The 16,215-nt window shown below is 38.4% G+C and overlaps 2 protein-coding genes across 2 annotated transcripts; both read right to left on the bottom strand.

The window, feature by feature from the left end:
- Window positions 1–6,737: 6,737 nt before the first annotated feature.
- LOC112201928 lies at window positions 6,738–8,074 on the bottom strand. Its single transcript, XM_024342847.2, has 6 exons — window positions 7,973–8,074; window positions 7,659–7,832; window positions 7,454–7,561; window positions 7,265–7,334; window positions 7,082–7,183; window positions 6,738–6,957 (listed from the first exon to the last, which is right to left on the bottom strand). The coding sequence occupies exons 2-6, from the start codon at window positions 7,682–7,684 to the stop codon at window positions 6,856–6,858; spliced, it is 408 nt and encodes a 135-aa protein (XP_024198615.1). The 5' UTR covers window positions 7,685–7,832; window positions 7,973–8,074; the 3' UTR covers window positions 6,738–6,855.
- Window positions 8,075–11,575: 3,501 nt separating this feature from the next.
- On the bottom strand, window positions 11,576–15,036 carry LOC112164395. The gene is made up of 5 exons (XM_024300592.1): window positions 13,523–15,036; window positions 12,524–12,967; window positions 12,328–12,433; window positions 11,984–12,229; window positions 11,576–11,926 (listed from the first exon to the last, which is right to left on the bottom strand). The coding sequence occupies exons 1-5, from the start codon at window positions 15,034–15,036 to the stop codon at window positions 11,576–11,578; spliced, it is 2,661 nt and encodes an 886-aa protein (XP_024156360.1).
- Between the last annotated feature and the right edge of the window lie 1,179 nt (window positions 15,037–16,215).

Here is a 16,215-nt window from a genome sequence, read left to right as displayed (position 1 = left end):
TCCTTTTAATTTGGATTCTTTTGGATTTCTTGATAGATTATGATTTAGGGTTTTGGATGTCTATATAAGCACCATTATGCTTTGTACTAGAATCAGTTTTATCATATCAAATTTATTAAAATGAGAGATTTTTCTCAAATCCTCTGGTAGACTCCAGATTTATCCTGTTAGGGTTTATTACTTGTAAACCTAGGTTACTTCCGACTGCGTTTCGCACGAGAATCCCGAAAAGTCCAAAACTAAATTTTCTTGAATATTCCAGCGGCTAGTAACCTGATTACGCGTGAATTACCTATTTTCCAGTCACTTTTCTTGATTCTACGCCGCTTCTTTACTTTTATGATTTTCTGGCTAAATCGGGCCCATTCTCATCCTACATCATATCATTTGAAATATAATGAATGCGACAATTAAATTGACTACCAACACAAAATAAGTAGTTTCAAGTTGAACATAATTGTGTTGTGCCCATAATTATGCTCACTGGTTTAACATGTTTTCATGTCAATATGCCTAACTTTTCAATAGTAGAGCTGATACTTTTTTAACACGAGTTAAACGTGTTTATAACGTAATATCTTATTCTAATCACCCAGTAATGCAAACTGAATACTTTTTTAAAAATGTTGATTATGTCAACCAATGATGTTTGAATTCGTATTCAAAGAATCTGATACATTTAATGATTCAATCGTCTTACATAATACAAACATGGAAATGTGATTCTTCTTTAAGATCTAACAAATGGAACAATTAAATTGACTACTACAACAACAAAAAATAAGTAGGCTCAAGTTAAGCATAATCGTGTTGTGCCCGGCCATAATTATACTCATTAATTTAACATGTTTTCATGTCTATTTGCCTAACATATTCTCAATAATAGAGTTGATATGGTTTTAACACGATTTTAACGTGTTTATAACGTAATATCTTTTTCAAATCACCGTATAAGTATATAACGTAAACTAAATACTTGTTGAGAAAGGTTAATTATGTCGACCAATGATATTTTTGTATTCAAAGAATCTGATATATTTAATGATTAGAGCAGTACGTGACTTTTGGCCATAAGCAGTGCACTAAGTTAACGCAGGCCCACCAGAGCAGTACGGATTGGTCAGGACCCAACCCATTAAAGGTCACCAGAAATTGAAACAAACTCTCTGCAGATTGCTGACTGCAGCAATGAAAGAGAGAGCCTACACTTGATGAATCTCTAAATAAAGGTTCTATGTTTTCCAAAGTTCTATAGTATTCTGGAGTATTGAAATTTTAGAGGTGTTCCACTACTGCTGTCTAGTTTCCCTAGCTGAAGAAGTATCAATCTGAAGCTAAATTTGACAAAATAGCTCTTACGTAAGTAAGGTAACTATGCATGGTAAGCTCCTGCTATTTATAAAGAAAACCATACTCAGCAGTCAGCATACTCTCTGAAAGATTAATTACTGACTATATAACAAGCATGGTAATAGGAATTACATAATATCTCAGCTTATCAGATAGAAGCTAACATTATGTTATTCATACTAGCCTTCTGAACAGAGAGAGACATTGAGCTAGAAAAGAAGGCCAAGGAAAGAAGGCTGATAAGATATGAGAAAGAAAAGCAGTACTAGAACAAAGGCCACACCCCAAGGTGATCCCCCAGCTCTGTGGATAGCTTCAGGCTCAGACCCTGGAATCCCAATGGTGATCTGGCTGCCTGTGGAGAGCCAATGAACCACGATCACTAAAAGCAAAGGCGAAATCACCAGCAAACGATGCAGCAGCTCGGACACAGTGGCCATTACAGCATCGTAAACAACATAACCTGCAAATACACAGATGAGTGTTGTAGTAGCAATTAGGAGCCAGTTCTCTGAGAGGTTGAAAAGCCAAGAGCTTGATCTGGGAGCTGAAGCCATGAGGAAGTGGTTAGGTGTAGAGAGAGAGACTCAGAGAGCGGTGAAGCTTGTGTGGAGTGAGTGTGTATGAAAAGAAATACAAGTAATAAAGGCCATACATATACATATATCTGTCCTTAATCAGTTTGTATTTATGTTTGCGGGACTTAGCATTTGTTACTAGTCAGTACGTAGGATAAATAATTGAGACTCTAGTGTTGTAGCTTTTGTCCCATTATCCATTTAATAACAAAGAGAATTACTATCAACCTAGTTGGAATGTAACCCTTCTCCTACATGGACTGAGATACCAGAAGATTCATGAATTTAACCCTACTGAATGCTGAAGCGATATATTAATAGGGTATTGCATAGACGTGTAACTTTAGGTGGGGAGCCAGTGGGATGCTTCACATGCTTGAAACTTGAAATTATCTCATGGTAATAAATCTAGATTTAGCAAAGTACCAAAAATGTACAGTCCGATTCAAGTAAAGCTGGTCATTCACCAGAAATGAATGGGACAAGTTAGGCAACTTGACAATGTATAATTTATCTGAATCCATCATGCCTGAAATGTTTTCTGTGGTGGGTAGATGATAGTTTGCAACTGGGGGGATAAATGAGCAAAGAGCATATTCTGAGATTTCCAAATCTCATTAGGCCTCACATCCCAGTTCATTCATAAAATAACTAGAATGGATATTTTTCCAGCCCAAAGAGATGTTGTTCATAATTAACCTAAGCAACGGCGGGAATACATGATGCTTGTGTAAAAGAAAAAGAAAAAGAAAAAAGAAATAAAAATACTTAGATCATGGGGCAAGCTATGGTACTGTGATATTTATCATACACTCAATATATTTACATCTATTTGAACAAAAATTACAATTTATATGAATCAAAATGACAATATTGAGAACAAAATTATCATACTCATTTACACTGTTTACATATAATTAAACAAAATTACAATATTAACAACAAATTTGTTCAAAAACTTATAACAAGGTCGTAGGTGGTATAATTACCATCAATAATACTAAGTTACTCAAAACAGGACTCAACATTACCACTTTGACAACAAATTTGTTGTCACTTTTATAAATGTGTGTGAAATACAGATATGTATTATAGAATTTTCCCTTAGATCATAGTATGTGAATGAACCAGAGTATATACACTACTATGTGAAGTATTGATCTTACTTGATTGCTAGATAGCATCATGATACTACATTCACATGATCCGTTTAGGGTTCTCATATAGAGATTTTCATACGTGAATTGAACTAAAGGAACAACCTCCCGCATATATGAAATTTTGAAGACTGGTATGAATAAAAGAAGTCATTATTTAAATGGTTTTTCTTCCCATTTGTGGAATCTGTTTCAGGCAGAGTATTGTAACATTTAATAAGACACTTCCAGAATGTATCAAAGTTGAAGTTCGATTTTGGAAACATAATTCATCTCCTAAGTTCTTAACTTCCCTGTTTTCTGTTTACTTCTCTGCAGGTTAAGATCCTGCTTTTTGGGAAGCAAATCAGACTTGGCCATACCTTTATGAATATATTCCCACTAATAACCATGGCAATCATTTTAGTATATCTACTGATGGGTCAGTAATTGGAGGTGAGAAACCATGTGGTGAACTGCCCATGATGAGAAACTATTGCTTTGGTGTTCCATTAATTGAATTAAGCTGTGGCTACATGGTAGAGCTATAGGACGGAGCAGTTTTTGTTGAAGATGAGAAACAAAAGTACAAGATGGTGGTTGGAGTCTTTGTCATGAAATGATGAAGGAAACGTGCAATTAATGTAGCATGCAAACATAGAACGTAAGAAATGGTTTGCAAACCTACAACCTGCCATGAAGAGCAGTGCCTCTATATAAAGGCATCAGATACAGGAACAAAATCATCTGAGTTATTCTAAGCTCAAGATCAAGGGATCCGAGCTTTCTAAGTTCAAGATCAAGGGATCCGAACTTGTCTTAAGTTCGAGATCAAGGTTTCCACACTCATTCAAGCATTTGAGAGTTTGATGAAGTCCGGGAGTCTGGGGAGTCCATCATTTGTGAGCAGAGACACTTGCAACACTTGGTGAGAGAGTTCCTCACTTTAGAGATTGAGAAAAAAAAATGTCTCGATTAGTGAGAAGAAAATTCCTCTCGAAAGATAGAGTGTAACAGTGAAGCGTAGTCACTAAAGTGAGATTGTTTCTTGTAATCCCATTATTTTACATAGTGGAAGACAGCAGTATTGCTGCCCCGAGGACGTAAGCACATTTGCCGAACCTTGTTAAATATTGTGTCTTCTTTTGTTTATTTGTTGCTATTTCCGCAAATCACACGAGGGGTGAGAAAAGTTAGATCCTGGGATAACCAATTATCCATTGGCCTTGCATTAAGGTGGCCCTTCTTTCCCAACAAGTGGTATTAGAGCCCTGTGCTCATTGTCCGTGACATCTCGTGGTGATCAAGATGGCAAAGTCGTTGTCATCGTCAGCAACAATGGTTAAGTTGACTTCGTCAAATTACTACATTTGGAAGCCCAGAATGGAAGACATCCTTTACTGCAAGGATATGTTCGAGCCTCTTCAAAATGGTGGAGAGAAGCCAGCAGGCAAGTCTGGCATGGAATAGAGCATCATGAACAGAAAAGCTGTTGCAGGAATTCGTCAATGGGTTGATGAAAGTGTTTTTCATCATGTGGCACAAGAAACATATGTCTACTCAATGTGGAGAAAGTTGGAGTCCATGTATGACCGAAAGACCGCACAAAACAAACCCTCGTTCATTTGGTGGTTGGTGAACATGAAGTATAGAGATGGTTGAAGTGTTTCGGAACACTTGAGCGACTTCCAAGGCATGGTGAATCAATTGACAAATATGAAGATGGTGCTTGACGATGAGTTGCAAGCACTGTTGTTACTAAGCTTGTTGCCAGACAGCTAGGACACGTTGGTGGTGTCATTAAGCAACTCAGCTCCTCAAGGGGTTCTCACACTGAGCATTGTAAAAAATAGCATGTTCAATGAAGAAGCGAGGAGGAAAGAGCAAGAAATATCGACCGAGTCAGAAGTCCTCGTCACCGATAACCGTGGAAGCAGTAGAAAATTCCACGACCGAGGCAAAGGAAAAGACCGGTCAAGGGGCAAGTTTAGCCTGAAAGACATCGAATGTTTTCACTATGGTGAAAAAGGTGTAACGTCCCAAACCTGAATTCACCAGTTTACTAGTCATTTGGACAGTAAACGATCTTTACTTTCACTTTTACTGTCATTTCAGTACTTGTAGTGGCCCTAAAAGTTGACTTTTTGGTTAGGTCAAAATTTGAGAAAATGTTCTTCATGAAATTTGTAGAAGACGTTAAACCGAGCACGTGCATATGTGGTACGTAAAAATTGGAGTTCATATGCAAAAGTTATGAGCGAAATATGAAAGTTACTGTTCATAGTAAGTTTCTATAAAAGGTGGAAACTACTGTGGTAAGTTTCCATTTTCGGAAACTTACCGAGTTTTCTCTCTCCTCTCCCCCGATCCTTTCCTCCTCTTCGACCCGATTTTTCCTCCACCGATTTCTTCCTCTTCTGGCCACCCCACGACAGAATCCGGGCACCGGCAAGCTCGCCTCCTCCTCCTTGTCACACCTGTGGTGGTGTTTTTCGATGACTCGGCCGGAGGAGCTCGGATGTGAGCCGTGAAGCTCACTGTAGCAATTTGGAAGTTTCGTCGATTTCCGGCGATTCCGACCGTCTCTGGCCACCTAACCGGCGTCGAAGGTTCGGTTTTCGCCAAGGATCATTTTCCCCCTAGCCTTGAGCCACGATTTGCAGTGTAGAGGGAGAATCGATCAAAACCCGATCCTAGGGTTCTTGGATTTTCTGGGTTTTCTTCACCGGCCAATTTCGAGCACTTAAAGGTAAAATTGGAATGTGCTGTAGTTGAGAAACTTGTTGGGTCTGTTGTGATGTTGTTGCTGCCAAAATTTGGTGGCCATAGGCCCTACGCGCCACCACTCACTACACCAATTTTGTTATCAGACAACAGCAGAAAACCGTTGTGTGATTTGAAGATCCACCGTTGTAGAGCGAGCCGTTGTCTGATGAAAAATCAGACAACGGTGGAACACAGTTGTGTGATAAACACACAGACAACAGGTATGGGTTATAACTGTTGTGTGATAGCTCGGCAGATGGCTCGGCAGATGCCAAGCGCGCAGCTGGGCAGCAGTTGAGGGGCGTCTTCAGACAACAGTGCCAGTTTGCAACCGTTGTATGTTAAGAATATCAGACAACATTTTTTTATTTTGTCTGTTGTCTGATTGCTCTTCAAACTTCAGTTCTTAGACTATATGTATTGTGTGATTAACTTTAGGACAACAGAGTTCAATTGCTTCCGTTGTGTGATTAACTTGTAGGACAACAGAGTTCAATTAATTCTGTTGTGTGATTAGCTTTTAAGACAACAGAGTTCAATTAATTCTGTTGTCTGAGTATTAATCAGAAGACACTGATTCGTTAAAAACCGATGTGTGATATATTGATTACAATGTATTTTTCTCCCATTTTTGGTCATTCAGACAACAGGCAGTGATCATTAGCTTTGGTCTGTTGTGTGATCATTTGAACATTCCATTCCTGAATTAGATTGTGCATTCATTTGGTCTATTTACGAAATGAATAGTACTCTATCAAATACAAACATTGCAAACCATCAAATGATTCATATAACCATTACTTTAAACTTCAAAAGCAAAAGGGATGCATTTCCCAATCATTGAAACCAACATTTTACACAAGAAAAGCATTCTAGTGCATGCCCATCTACTTGGGACATCAAAAAACTGATACACATATATTGTTCCAAAATATGCCACACATGGTGCATGACAATGTACCAGCAGAGAAGCACAAAAAAGATGCTTTCCTTATCTAAAATGTACCAGCAACAAGTGTGCTACTTCATGACTCGTGCACATATGTGTTGACAACAAACTTCCCCCACTCATTTCGTACTTGATCAATATCTGCCTGGGTGTATTGGCTACTGCCTCTCCTCTCCCACTGAAATTAGTTAATTATATCAAAAGGATCAGTTAATCATTTTGGTGAATGAGGCATAGATATAATAACACACTTAATAGAAATTGAGTCAAGTGACTATATTTATAGCTATGTATGTTGATACCTTGGAAGGAAACAATGACATGTCTTTATCCTCAATGATATCTCTCATGTATCGCATGATAAAGTACCCGCACTCCTTGTTGCTAGGTTGGGGAGGAATGCCCTAAACACAAGCAAATGAATGAACAAGTGAAAACTTGGCATGGAAAACTGTTTTTTGAAAACCACAAGTGGTGAAACTTACAGCCAAATTTTTCCAATGGACTGAATTCCGACTTTGCTTATTCTTTTCAAAAATATACATACGCATAGCACTACACCAAAACAACAATATGATCAATGATGTACCATAATGCAAGGGAGGCAAACAAGTGTATTAAACAGATTTCATAAAATTGAGGCATTTCGATCAATATGTAAACGAGGGACTTACGTATCCACGATAGACATCCAATCTCCTGTGGGTAAGCGTCTTTTCAGCGGGTCCATAAAATAGGCAGTTCCTTTCTCCGGATCAACAAGTGTCAACACCCAATGATCACTACATATATACAAAATGTCATATATCTTGAACACTAATTTGTTATATATGTTCAAACACAGTAGATATGAAAGTTTGCAAACATTCATTAACTTACCCTGAGTTATATGGTAGCATGAACATCTACCCTGGTTTAGCAGTTACAAGCCTATCTTTGATGTGTTGGGCCTTGACAGTTCCATTCCCACACCCCACAGCACCAATAAGTGAAGGGTCAACAAACGCAACCATGTCCAGCATTTTATAAGCCTTCAACTTATCATAGAGGTACCTAATAACAAACATTTGCACCAACTCATTGGGTTTCAACAACTATACTCCTTATCAAGGCATTACGGACAAAGCATATATATATATATATATATATATATATATATATTTCTATAATATCAGTTCAAGGACTTTTTCTACCTCTGATACACAGCAATGCAAGTTCCAGTTACTTCCCTCATGCTTGCAAGTCGCCTAACATCTTTTCCCAATATAAATGTCTTACGAGAATATCCAAACACTTCAGGCTCCATGTAGAAGTTGATTGTATTCCCATCTTTGAATGCATCCTCACCCCACAAACATAACATCTTCAGTGAAGCTGGCAACGATGGTGCCAATTTGGCCAAGCCAAATTCAATCTCCGAGTCCTCTTCCCCTATCTCTTTCCTTTTCTTCTTCTTATCAGCTTTATCCTTGGTAGGTTTCTAGAATAAGAAAATAAATGTAAGGTACAAATCATAAATATAAGCTGCATATCTACAATTAAGTGAATTTCTATAAACAAATGAATGTTATCAAAGTAGCTACAGGTTGAATTATACACAATTCTTACCTTGACTGCAGATTTTATGACTAGGTGTTTAGGCCATGCGACCCAACTCCCCATAGCCTGCTTCACTGTTTCAATTTCATCTTTCACAGGAAATGGCACTTTTGCTTTCTCCTCAAGCGCGGCATAGATGGAAACACGCACATTACCATCCCCTAATGGAGTGCCATGAACGAGTTGGGAAGGATCCTCGCACTCCATAATAGTGGCATAAGCAACAATATGTTCAACAGAACCTATTGCCAACTTGCAATCAACCTCAGCTACGTTTGACTAAAAAATGGACCAAAAAAACAAGATTTATAGTTGTTCCCTATATATATTCGAAATAGTAACAAATTTAAATGTAGTCGACAAGCATACTCATAAGCAACTCATAAGCATTCTATGAGTAACAACATGCTGCAAGCTTCAGACAATTTCAGAAAAGTGGTAACTTGAAAGAAAAATTCACCAACAATTATTCTTTCAATGATTTGAAGCACAACTTTCCAGATTTCAAGTAGACATGCAAAGCTACTATTTTCCAGAGTTTCATGCTATTCGCAGTTCAAATGAATTGTCAAACAAGAATCTAAAGTGACAGAAACGCTGAATAAAACAGAAATCCTGAAACAGTCCAGTTTGATCAAAATAGCATAAGTATTTCATTTTAACTTTGTTTTTCACGAAACCAAGTTCAAAATGATCATTGAAGAGTCTCCTTTAAGCTGTCAAAAACTGAGAGTAAAGCTACAAGTAAAGGTTTTTCAAAAATCATGAAATGCCCCACTGGTTCAGCTTGGGTGTCAAACACATGTATGCAGTAATCGAACTTTAATCTTTTTCCAGTTCATTATTCGCTTTAAGTAAAACCAAATTACCTTTAATGTAGGTTGACGCATCGTCAAATCCACATATTCTGCTCCCTCCTCATTCTCCGGCTCCTTGATATCTATCATATTGACATTTTCTTCAACAGCCTCATTGACCTCCTCACGGTTGACAACTACTTTCTCAAGCAACTTGGGAAACTCATTCCCTTTCTTGCACCTAGGACTTTTATCCAACCTGCCTTCCTTAACAACCTTTGTCCCTTTCCTTTTACACATGATGGTTTTGTTTTCCATTTCTTCAAAAACGCTCAGAATTTTAGCTCCATCCACATTGTTCACTACTTCTTCCAACGGACCTTTATCCGTTTCTTGAGCAATCTCATTAGCTGTCATTGAGCAGCTTCCATGGCCAGATACATGTGGGTGAATAGTTGCAGCCTCTTTTCCATTTATCTTTGCTTCAAGTTCAGCAAACTTGGCCGCCCACATAGCCCGCTCATCTGCAACAATTTTTTCCCTCGCTTCCTTGATTATCTCCTCCCTTGCCTCCTCTAGTATCTTCTCCCTTGCCTCCTCTACTATCTTCTCTCTCTCCTCTGACAATATTTTCTGCACACTAAGTCTGACAGTAGCTTCTATGCTCTCCTTTCTACGTTTAGGGAGGTGGAAGTAAGTAGAGGGAGTGACAAAACCTCCTACTCCCCGCACTCTTCCCCCATGCTCCGGAGTCCCTAACGCCAATGTTAAGACATCATTACTTCCTTCAGCGCTTAGCTCTCTCCACTGTCAAGCTTTCTTTTCAAGTTTGTCTGACAGTTTAGATTAGGAAATATCATCACATATCATCTAAACAAACCTTATACATACAAAAATAGTCCAATAAATATATGGACTTACTATCTTTTCAGCCGTCTTTGCTGACTCCTCATCCTTGAAACTGCCATCCTTTGTCTGTCGTCCTCTTATCCACAAAGTGGCCCTATCAACTTCTCCATCACTCATTCCATCAGCCTACAAAATAGGATAGTTAATGCATACATTACAACTAGGAACCCCACATAAGTAAGGTAGAAAACAGTTTCACTAACCAACTCAGCCTCCAACCCTGCATATCCTTTACGGGACATTCTATGAGGATACTTATTCTTGCTGCGCCTCTCTTGTTGCTCACGACGCTTTTCCTGCAAAATAGGGGTACTAATTAGTTAAATGAGTATTCGATATTTACATAACTGCATTTTATATGACTACAACTAAATGATTGAAATACAAGTGCATTTATACCAAGAATGAGGGCTTTGTCCGCATTTTGACAAATTCTGTCCAGTGATCAGCATTGATGAAAGGATAATCATCTGGAGGATATTGCAAGGCTTCAGGATCATCCAAATAGGGGATAACGTACTTGGAAGTAAGTAGACACTTGAATTGCCTCCACTTTCTTGCAGCAGATTCCAAAACCAATTTTTTATGCTCAAGACCAATCAAAAATGGAATCTGTGCACATTTCATTGCTAACTATCAGTTCAAGTTCAGAAACTACTGAAAAATGAAAACAATGAACACTATCATACCAACCTAACTAACTACACCTTCAATACTAAACAAAATAGATAAGGAACTTAATCACCTGAACACGTTGCCAGATTTTGTTCTTCTCTTCAAGAGTTACGGCTTTCCAATTTTCCCTTATTACCGGTACCTTCCTTCTTGCCAACACACCAATGTAGCTTTGCATTTGCTTAGCCACCTTCCCACAAGGGGTCCCTTTTCTGTTAAATAAAACAACCTTCTTGCATTTACGACTCTTGCGGTTTGTAATGCGTGACATAGTCACCGCATGCCGCTTCAGCAACTTTAGGCCCCCAGTTGATTCAAGTTCTTTCTTTTTTGACTTTCCCTTTTTTGAATGAGATCCATCGGAAAATGATGATGATGTCGGTGACTTCAAAGACTTAGTCTTCTTAGGCTTCGAACGATTTTCTTTCGACTTTCTCTTCTTTGATACACTAACAGATTGTGATGCAGCCATTATCTACACAAATGTTAGCCCCATTAGTACATCAAATCCACATATATGAGTAACTTGTATAACAAACATATAAGCTGCATATTAGTAAACAAATCTGCTAATGTTTAAAATAACAGACACTTTAACATATATTACTACAAATATTAATGCAGAAAATAACAGTAATTAAATAAACAAACACTTAACACATATCCAAGCAAAAAATAAGAGTATTTAAAATAACAAACACTTAACACTTGGTACAATCATGTAAACAGAAAATAACCAACATTAAAAACATATTTAGTGAGCCAAGTATCCTTTAGGCATGACAATTATAAATTACATCAATACGACTATATGAACTACGCTCCCTCAACTACTATATCCTCATTCCCTGCACGCCTATAACCCATTGGCTCCTCATCTTGAGAGTTATCATGTGACTGAATAGCTGGCATTGTAGTTGCGATGGGGGGGTGGGAAAGAATGGTGTCCCCAACATCATCCTCCTGAACAGAATCAATGTAATCTCTTTTTGGGACTCTCACCACAACTGCCCACCTACGATCTACAGGGTCTTCAACATAAAATATTTGCTCCACACTTTTTCCCAAAACAAAACAGTCATTTAGATAACCTTTCCTATTTAAATTAACTAAAGTGAACCCAAGATCATCTTCTCTAACACCCTTCTCATTCTCTACCCAATCACACTTAAAAATAGGAACCCTAAAATGACCATAGTCAAGCTCCTATATTTCGGTAATCACCCCATAGAAGCTCATGTCTTCAGTAATAGGGTTTTTATCCTTAGCACTAGCTACTTGAGGAGTCTTAGCAACCAAATAAACCCCACTGCTTTGTGTTGACCTAAGATCATCGCGCAACTTAGTGTTATATTGCACTCCCCCTATTCGGTAACCACTAAACTTCGGGACTTCATGGCTTGGTTGATCTGCTAGCCACCTCACAATCTCAGGGACATCACAACCTGGTTCAGCAACCTTTGATTCAACCTGCAAAATAAAATAAAACATTATACCAACTGTGTTCTGCATTATTAAAAGCTTTATCAGTCTATAAATTACAGTTACATTAAATGGAAACTACTTACCCTCTCCTTCACCCACTGAGCAAAAGTCATGTTTTGTTTGTCCACCAACCACTTTTTATTCTTTTTGTACTTGGGGAACTCCCTCTTCAACTGTTCCGTGTGTTCCCTACACAAATATTTATTAAGTATTAGTGTATAAGCATTAGAACAAGAAAATAAGCAAAACTGTAAAAAACATAGATAGTGATCAACTTACAAAAAGTAGCTTCTAAATTCTTCAGTGTTTTGAAGCACGCAGAGATGAGCTTGCTGAAATTCTTTGCCATAAACAGACTCAACAGTTGCACCAGAGGTAGGCTTGTCAGTTGTGATGTTTTCTTTTGGGATGCCAACAGTCCTATTATCAAAGAAAAGTTCACCTAAAAACTCAAGCGCCTCTTCAGCTATGTAACACTCAGCAATGCACCCTTCCGGATGCGTTTTATTCCTAACATAGCCCTTGCAGACCTTCATATATCTTTCCAAAGGATACATCCATCGGAAGCAAACCGGTCCACATAGCTCAACTTCTCTAACCAAGTGGACTGTTAAATGAATCATTATGTCAAAGAAAGATGGCGGAAAGTACTTCTCAAGCTCACACAAAGTTTCGACCAGATCACTTTGGATTTTGGGAAGCCTTGAAGCATCTATAGTCTTGCTGCAAATTTCATTAAAAAAAAAAGGCAAAGCCTGATTACTGCAACCCTAACCGGTTTTTCCAACACCCCTCGGATAGCAATTGGGAGCAGCTGTTGCATTAATTCATGACAATCATGGGATTTAAGTCCAATCAGCCTCAAATCATCCATTGAAACAAGGTTTGAAATGTTTGAAGAGTAGTTTTCAGGAACCTTCATGCCATGAAATGATCCACACATACATCTTTTTTCATCTAATGTTAGGTTCCAGCTTGCCAATGGCAAGCGCTTCTTTTTCGGACCATCTAGATTTGGGTGCAATCCACATCTTATACCCATTTCCGCCAAGTCCAAACGAGTTTTCAAACCGTCTTTGGTTTTTCTTGGAATGTTCAACAACGTCCCTATTAGACTATCACACACATTTTTTTCAATGTGCATGACATCAAGGCAGTGCCTAACAGGGAGATACTTCCAATATTCAAGCTCAAAGAATATCGACTTCTTCTTCCAACATGGCCTAGTTTCATCCTCAGCCCCCCTATAAGCAGGAGCAGGTTTTTTTTTTTCCAAACGGCCAATGTGGAACTTCAGCCTCCACCCTGCTCAACAATTCTTCTCCAGTCAATGGCACTGGAGCTGCTACATGTTCTGGCTGGTTATTGAAAGCAGCCCTTAGCTTTCGGTAAGGATGGTGTCTTCCTAAAAATCGCCGATGAATGGTGTAGGCCATCTTTCCCCCGTGAACTAGCCTTGTAGGTTTTGTTTTATCAAGGCAAATCGGACATGCATTGTAGCCTTTCACTATACTCCCTGAAAGGTTACCATACGCTGGAAAATCATTAATTGTCCAGAATAGTAGAGCCCTAAGAGTAAAAGTTTCATTTTTGATGGCATCGTAAACTCCATTCACCCCTTCCCATAGCAGCTTTAAGTCATCTATTAATGGTTCAAGGTAAACATCGATGTCGTTTCCTGGTTGTTTAGGGCCCGATATCAATAAGGTAAGCATCATGTGTTTCCTCTTCATTACCAACCATGGAGGTAGATTATAGGTTACCAAAATAACGAGCCAACAACTATACTTGCTGCTTAAGGAGCTAAAGGGATTGAACCCATCCGTTGACAATGCAAGTCGTAGGTTTCGTGGCTCATTACCAAAATCTGCCCATTTTTCATCTACCAACTTCCAAGCCGCAGAATCTGCAGGATGGCGAATTAAGCCATCCTTGTTTCTCTCGGTGGCATGCCAAGTTAAGGCCTTTGATGTTTCAGTTGATTGAAACATTCTTTTGAACCTAGGAATAGGAGGGAAATACCATAACACTTTTGCAGGGACTCCCTCTCTCTCTTTCTTGTTTTTGCATTTTTTCCACCTAGATGTACCACATGTAGGACAAATAGTGTCATCGGCATATTGTTTTCTGTACAGAATACAGTCATTAGGGCATGCATGTATTTTGGTGTAATCCATTCCTAATGCACTCAAACTCTTCTTTGCTTCGTACACAGAGGAAGGTATCTCGTTTCCTTCCGGCAGATACTCAGCAAAGGCAATCAACCAGTCCGAGTAAGCCGAATCACTCATCCCATGCTTAGCTTTCAAGTTGTAAAGCCTCACAAGCACATTCATCCTGGTGTGCCTATTGCAACCAGGGTACAAGGGTTTGTTGGCATCGTCAACAAATTTCTTGAATTCATTACACTCACTCGAAAGCTCCTCATCCTCATCACCTTCCAACTCCACATCACTATCTAATTCTACTTCATAATCTGCCCTCATGTTACCCTGTACAGAGTCAGATTCAATTGGCTCTGATTCAAGACTTTCACTATCCGTATATGATCCCGACTCCACTACAACCTCCCCATGTTCTGTCCATTTCACATAATCTGTGTCAATCCCATTTACAAACAAGTGATCCTTTATCACTTGTGCAGAAAAATCTTTCACATTTCCACACTTTGTGCAAGGACAACAAATACGGTTAGGGTCTCTAGCATTTCCCAAAGCAAACTGACAAAACTCTGCCACCCCTAACTTATATTCATGAGATCTCCTATCAGCATGCACCCATGACCTATCCATCTACATTAAACAAAAACCACAAACCAAAACTACATCATCGAGCAACAAAACCCCAATCACATATCCTGCATGCATTCACTAAGTTCCATAAACTCTACCAATTCAAACTCTGGAACTCTTAATCACCGACAGCAGTTTATTTACATATATACATGCTCCAATATCAGGCAATGAGAAAAAAAAATATCGACACATATTCAGGCTAAGCAAATTCAATAACAAAGACAACAGAATAGCATAATATATATAGAAAAACAAATCGATATACATTTAGGGTAAGAAAATCCAATAACAAGACAGAACAGTATGCCACAATGTATGAAGAAAAACAAATCGATACACATTTAGGCTAAGCAAATCCAAAAACAAAAATGCAAAAAAAAAAAAAATTAAAGGAGGTTCATGAACAAACACATATCATATTCTCCATTGGGAAAAGCTATGCTAAAACAACATCCAAACAATTCTCCAATAAGAACATTAACTGCAGATGTAGTATATATGAACCAAACCAGTCCTACACATTTCACCTGAACAAATCCAATGATACCATGATATATATTAAGCATAGAACAATAGATTTCAACAAATTAAAGCTTCAAAACAAATTTAATAGCAGTCCACAAATTCAACAGTGAAGCTCACAGTACTCACCAATCCAGCTCCAGCAATGAATACGAATAATAGCAGTGAAGCTCAGTGCACGAGTCCAACTCACTCTACAACTTCTTCCAACTCCACCAGATATATATGCCTTAATTGTGCGGCTACTGAGAATAATAAACAAGGCCATCAGATTTAGGAAGAAAGGTCAATAACTCCTAGCTTCCATAATGCATGACTAGACAAGACCTAAATGAAATTTGTTCAATAAAACCACCAGCGCTTACTACTCAAAGGCCATAGTTTTTTTGTAACCTATTGGCATTCTTGAATAAAGACTAGAATCTGCAGGATTTGGAAGCTTGTACAACATGTTTTGTTAAATGCTGGCAATTCTAGATATTAGTAGTGTTGCTAAGCCGTAGTTTCTTTAAATGAGGACTTTGAAAATACTTTCAGTCAAGTTCCCTAACAGCCTTGGGAGGGAGTAGAGTTTAAGTGGTTCAAATTTAACATTTGAAGTCACAATATTGAACTTTCAAAAGCAACAACATTGACCCTAGACTGAAACAGTTT

The sequence above is a fragment of the Rosa chinensis genome, chromosome 5, assembly GCF_002994745.2.
Source record: "Rosa chinensis cultivar Old Blush chromosome 5, RchiOBHm-V2, whole genome shotgun sequence".
Lineage (NCBI taxonomy): Eukaryota > Viridiplantae > Streptophyta > Magnoliopsida > Rosales > Rosaceae > Rosa > Rosa chinensis.
This window is presented reverse-complemented; position numbering and strand designations above follow the sequence as displayed.

Coding starts and splice junctions, on each gene's coding strand:
- LOC112201928 (XM_024342847.2), bottom strand. CDS start 7,684: ATGTTCATGCTACCATATAACTCAGG. Junction 7,562..7,658: donor ATGCTACCATATAACTCAGG/GTAAGTTAATGA, acceptor GTATATATGTAG/TGATCATTGGGTGTTGACAC. Junction 7,184..7,264: donor TCCATTGGAAAAATTTGGCT/GTAAGTTTCACC, acceptor GCTTGTGTTTAG/GGCATTCCTCCCCAACCTAG.
- LOC112164395 (XM_024300592.1), bottom strand. CDS start 15,036: ATGGATAGGTCATGGGTGCATGCTGATAGGAGATCTCATGAATATAAG. Junction 12,968..13,522: donor GCTGAAGTTCCACATTGGCC/GTTTGGAAAAAA, acceptor TGAAATTTGCAG/CAAGACTATAGATGCTTCAA. Junction 12,434..12,523: donor GAATTTAGAAGCTACTTTTT/GTAAGTTGATCA, acceptor ATATTTGTGTAG/GGAACACACGGAACAGTTGA.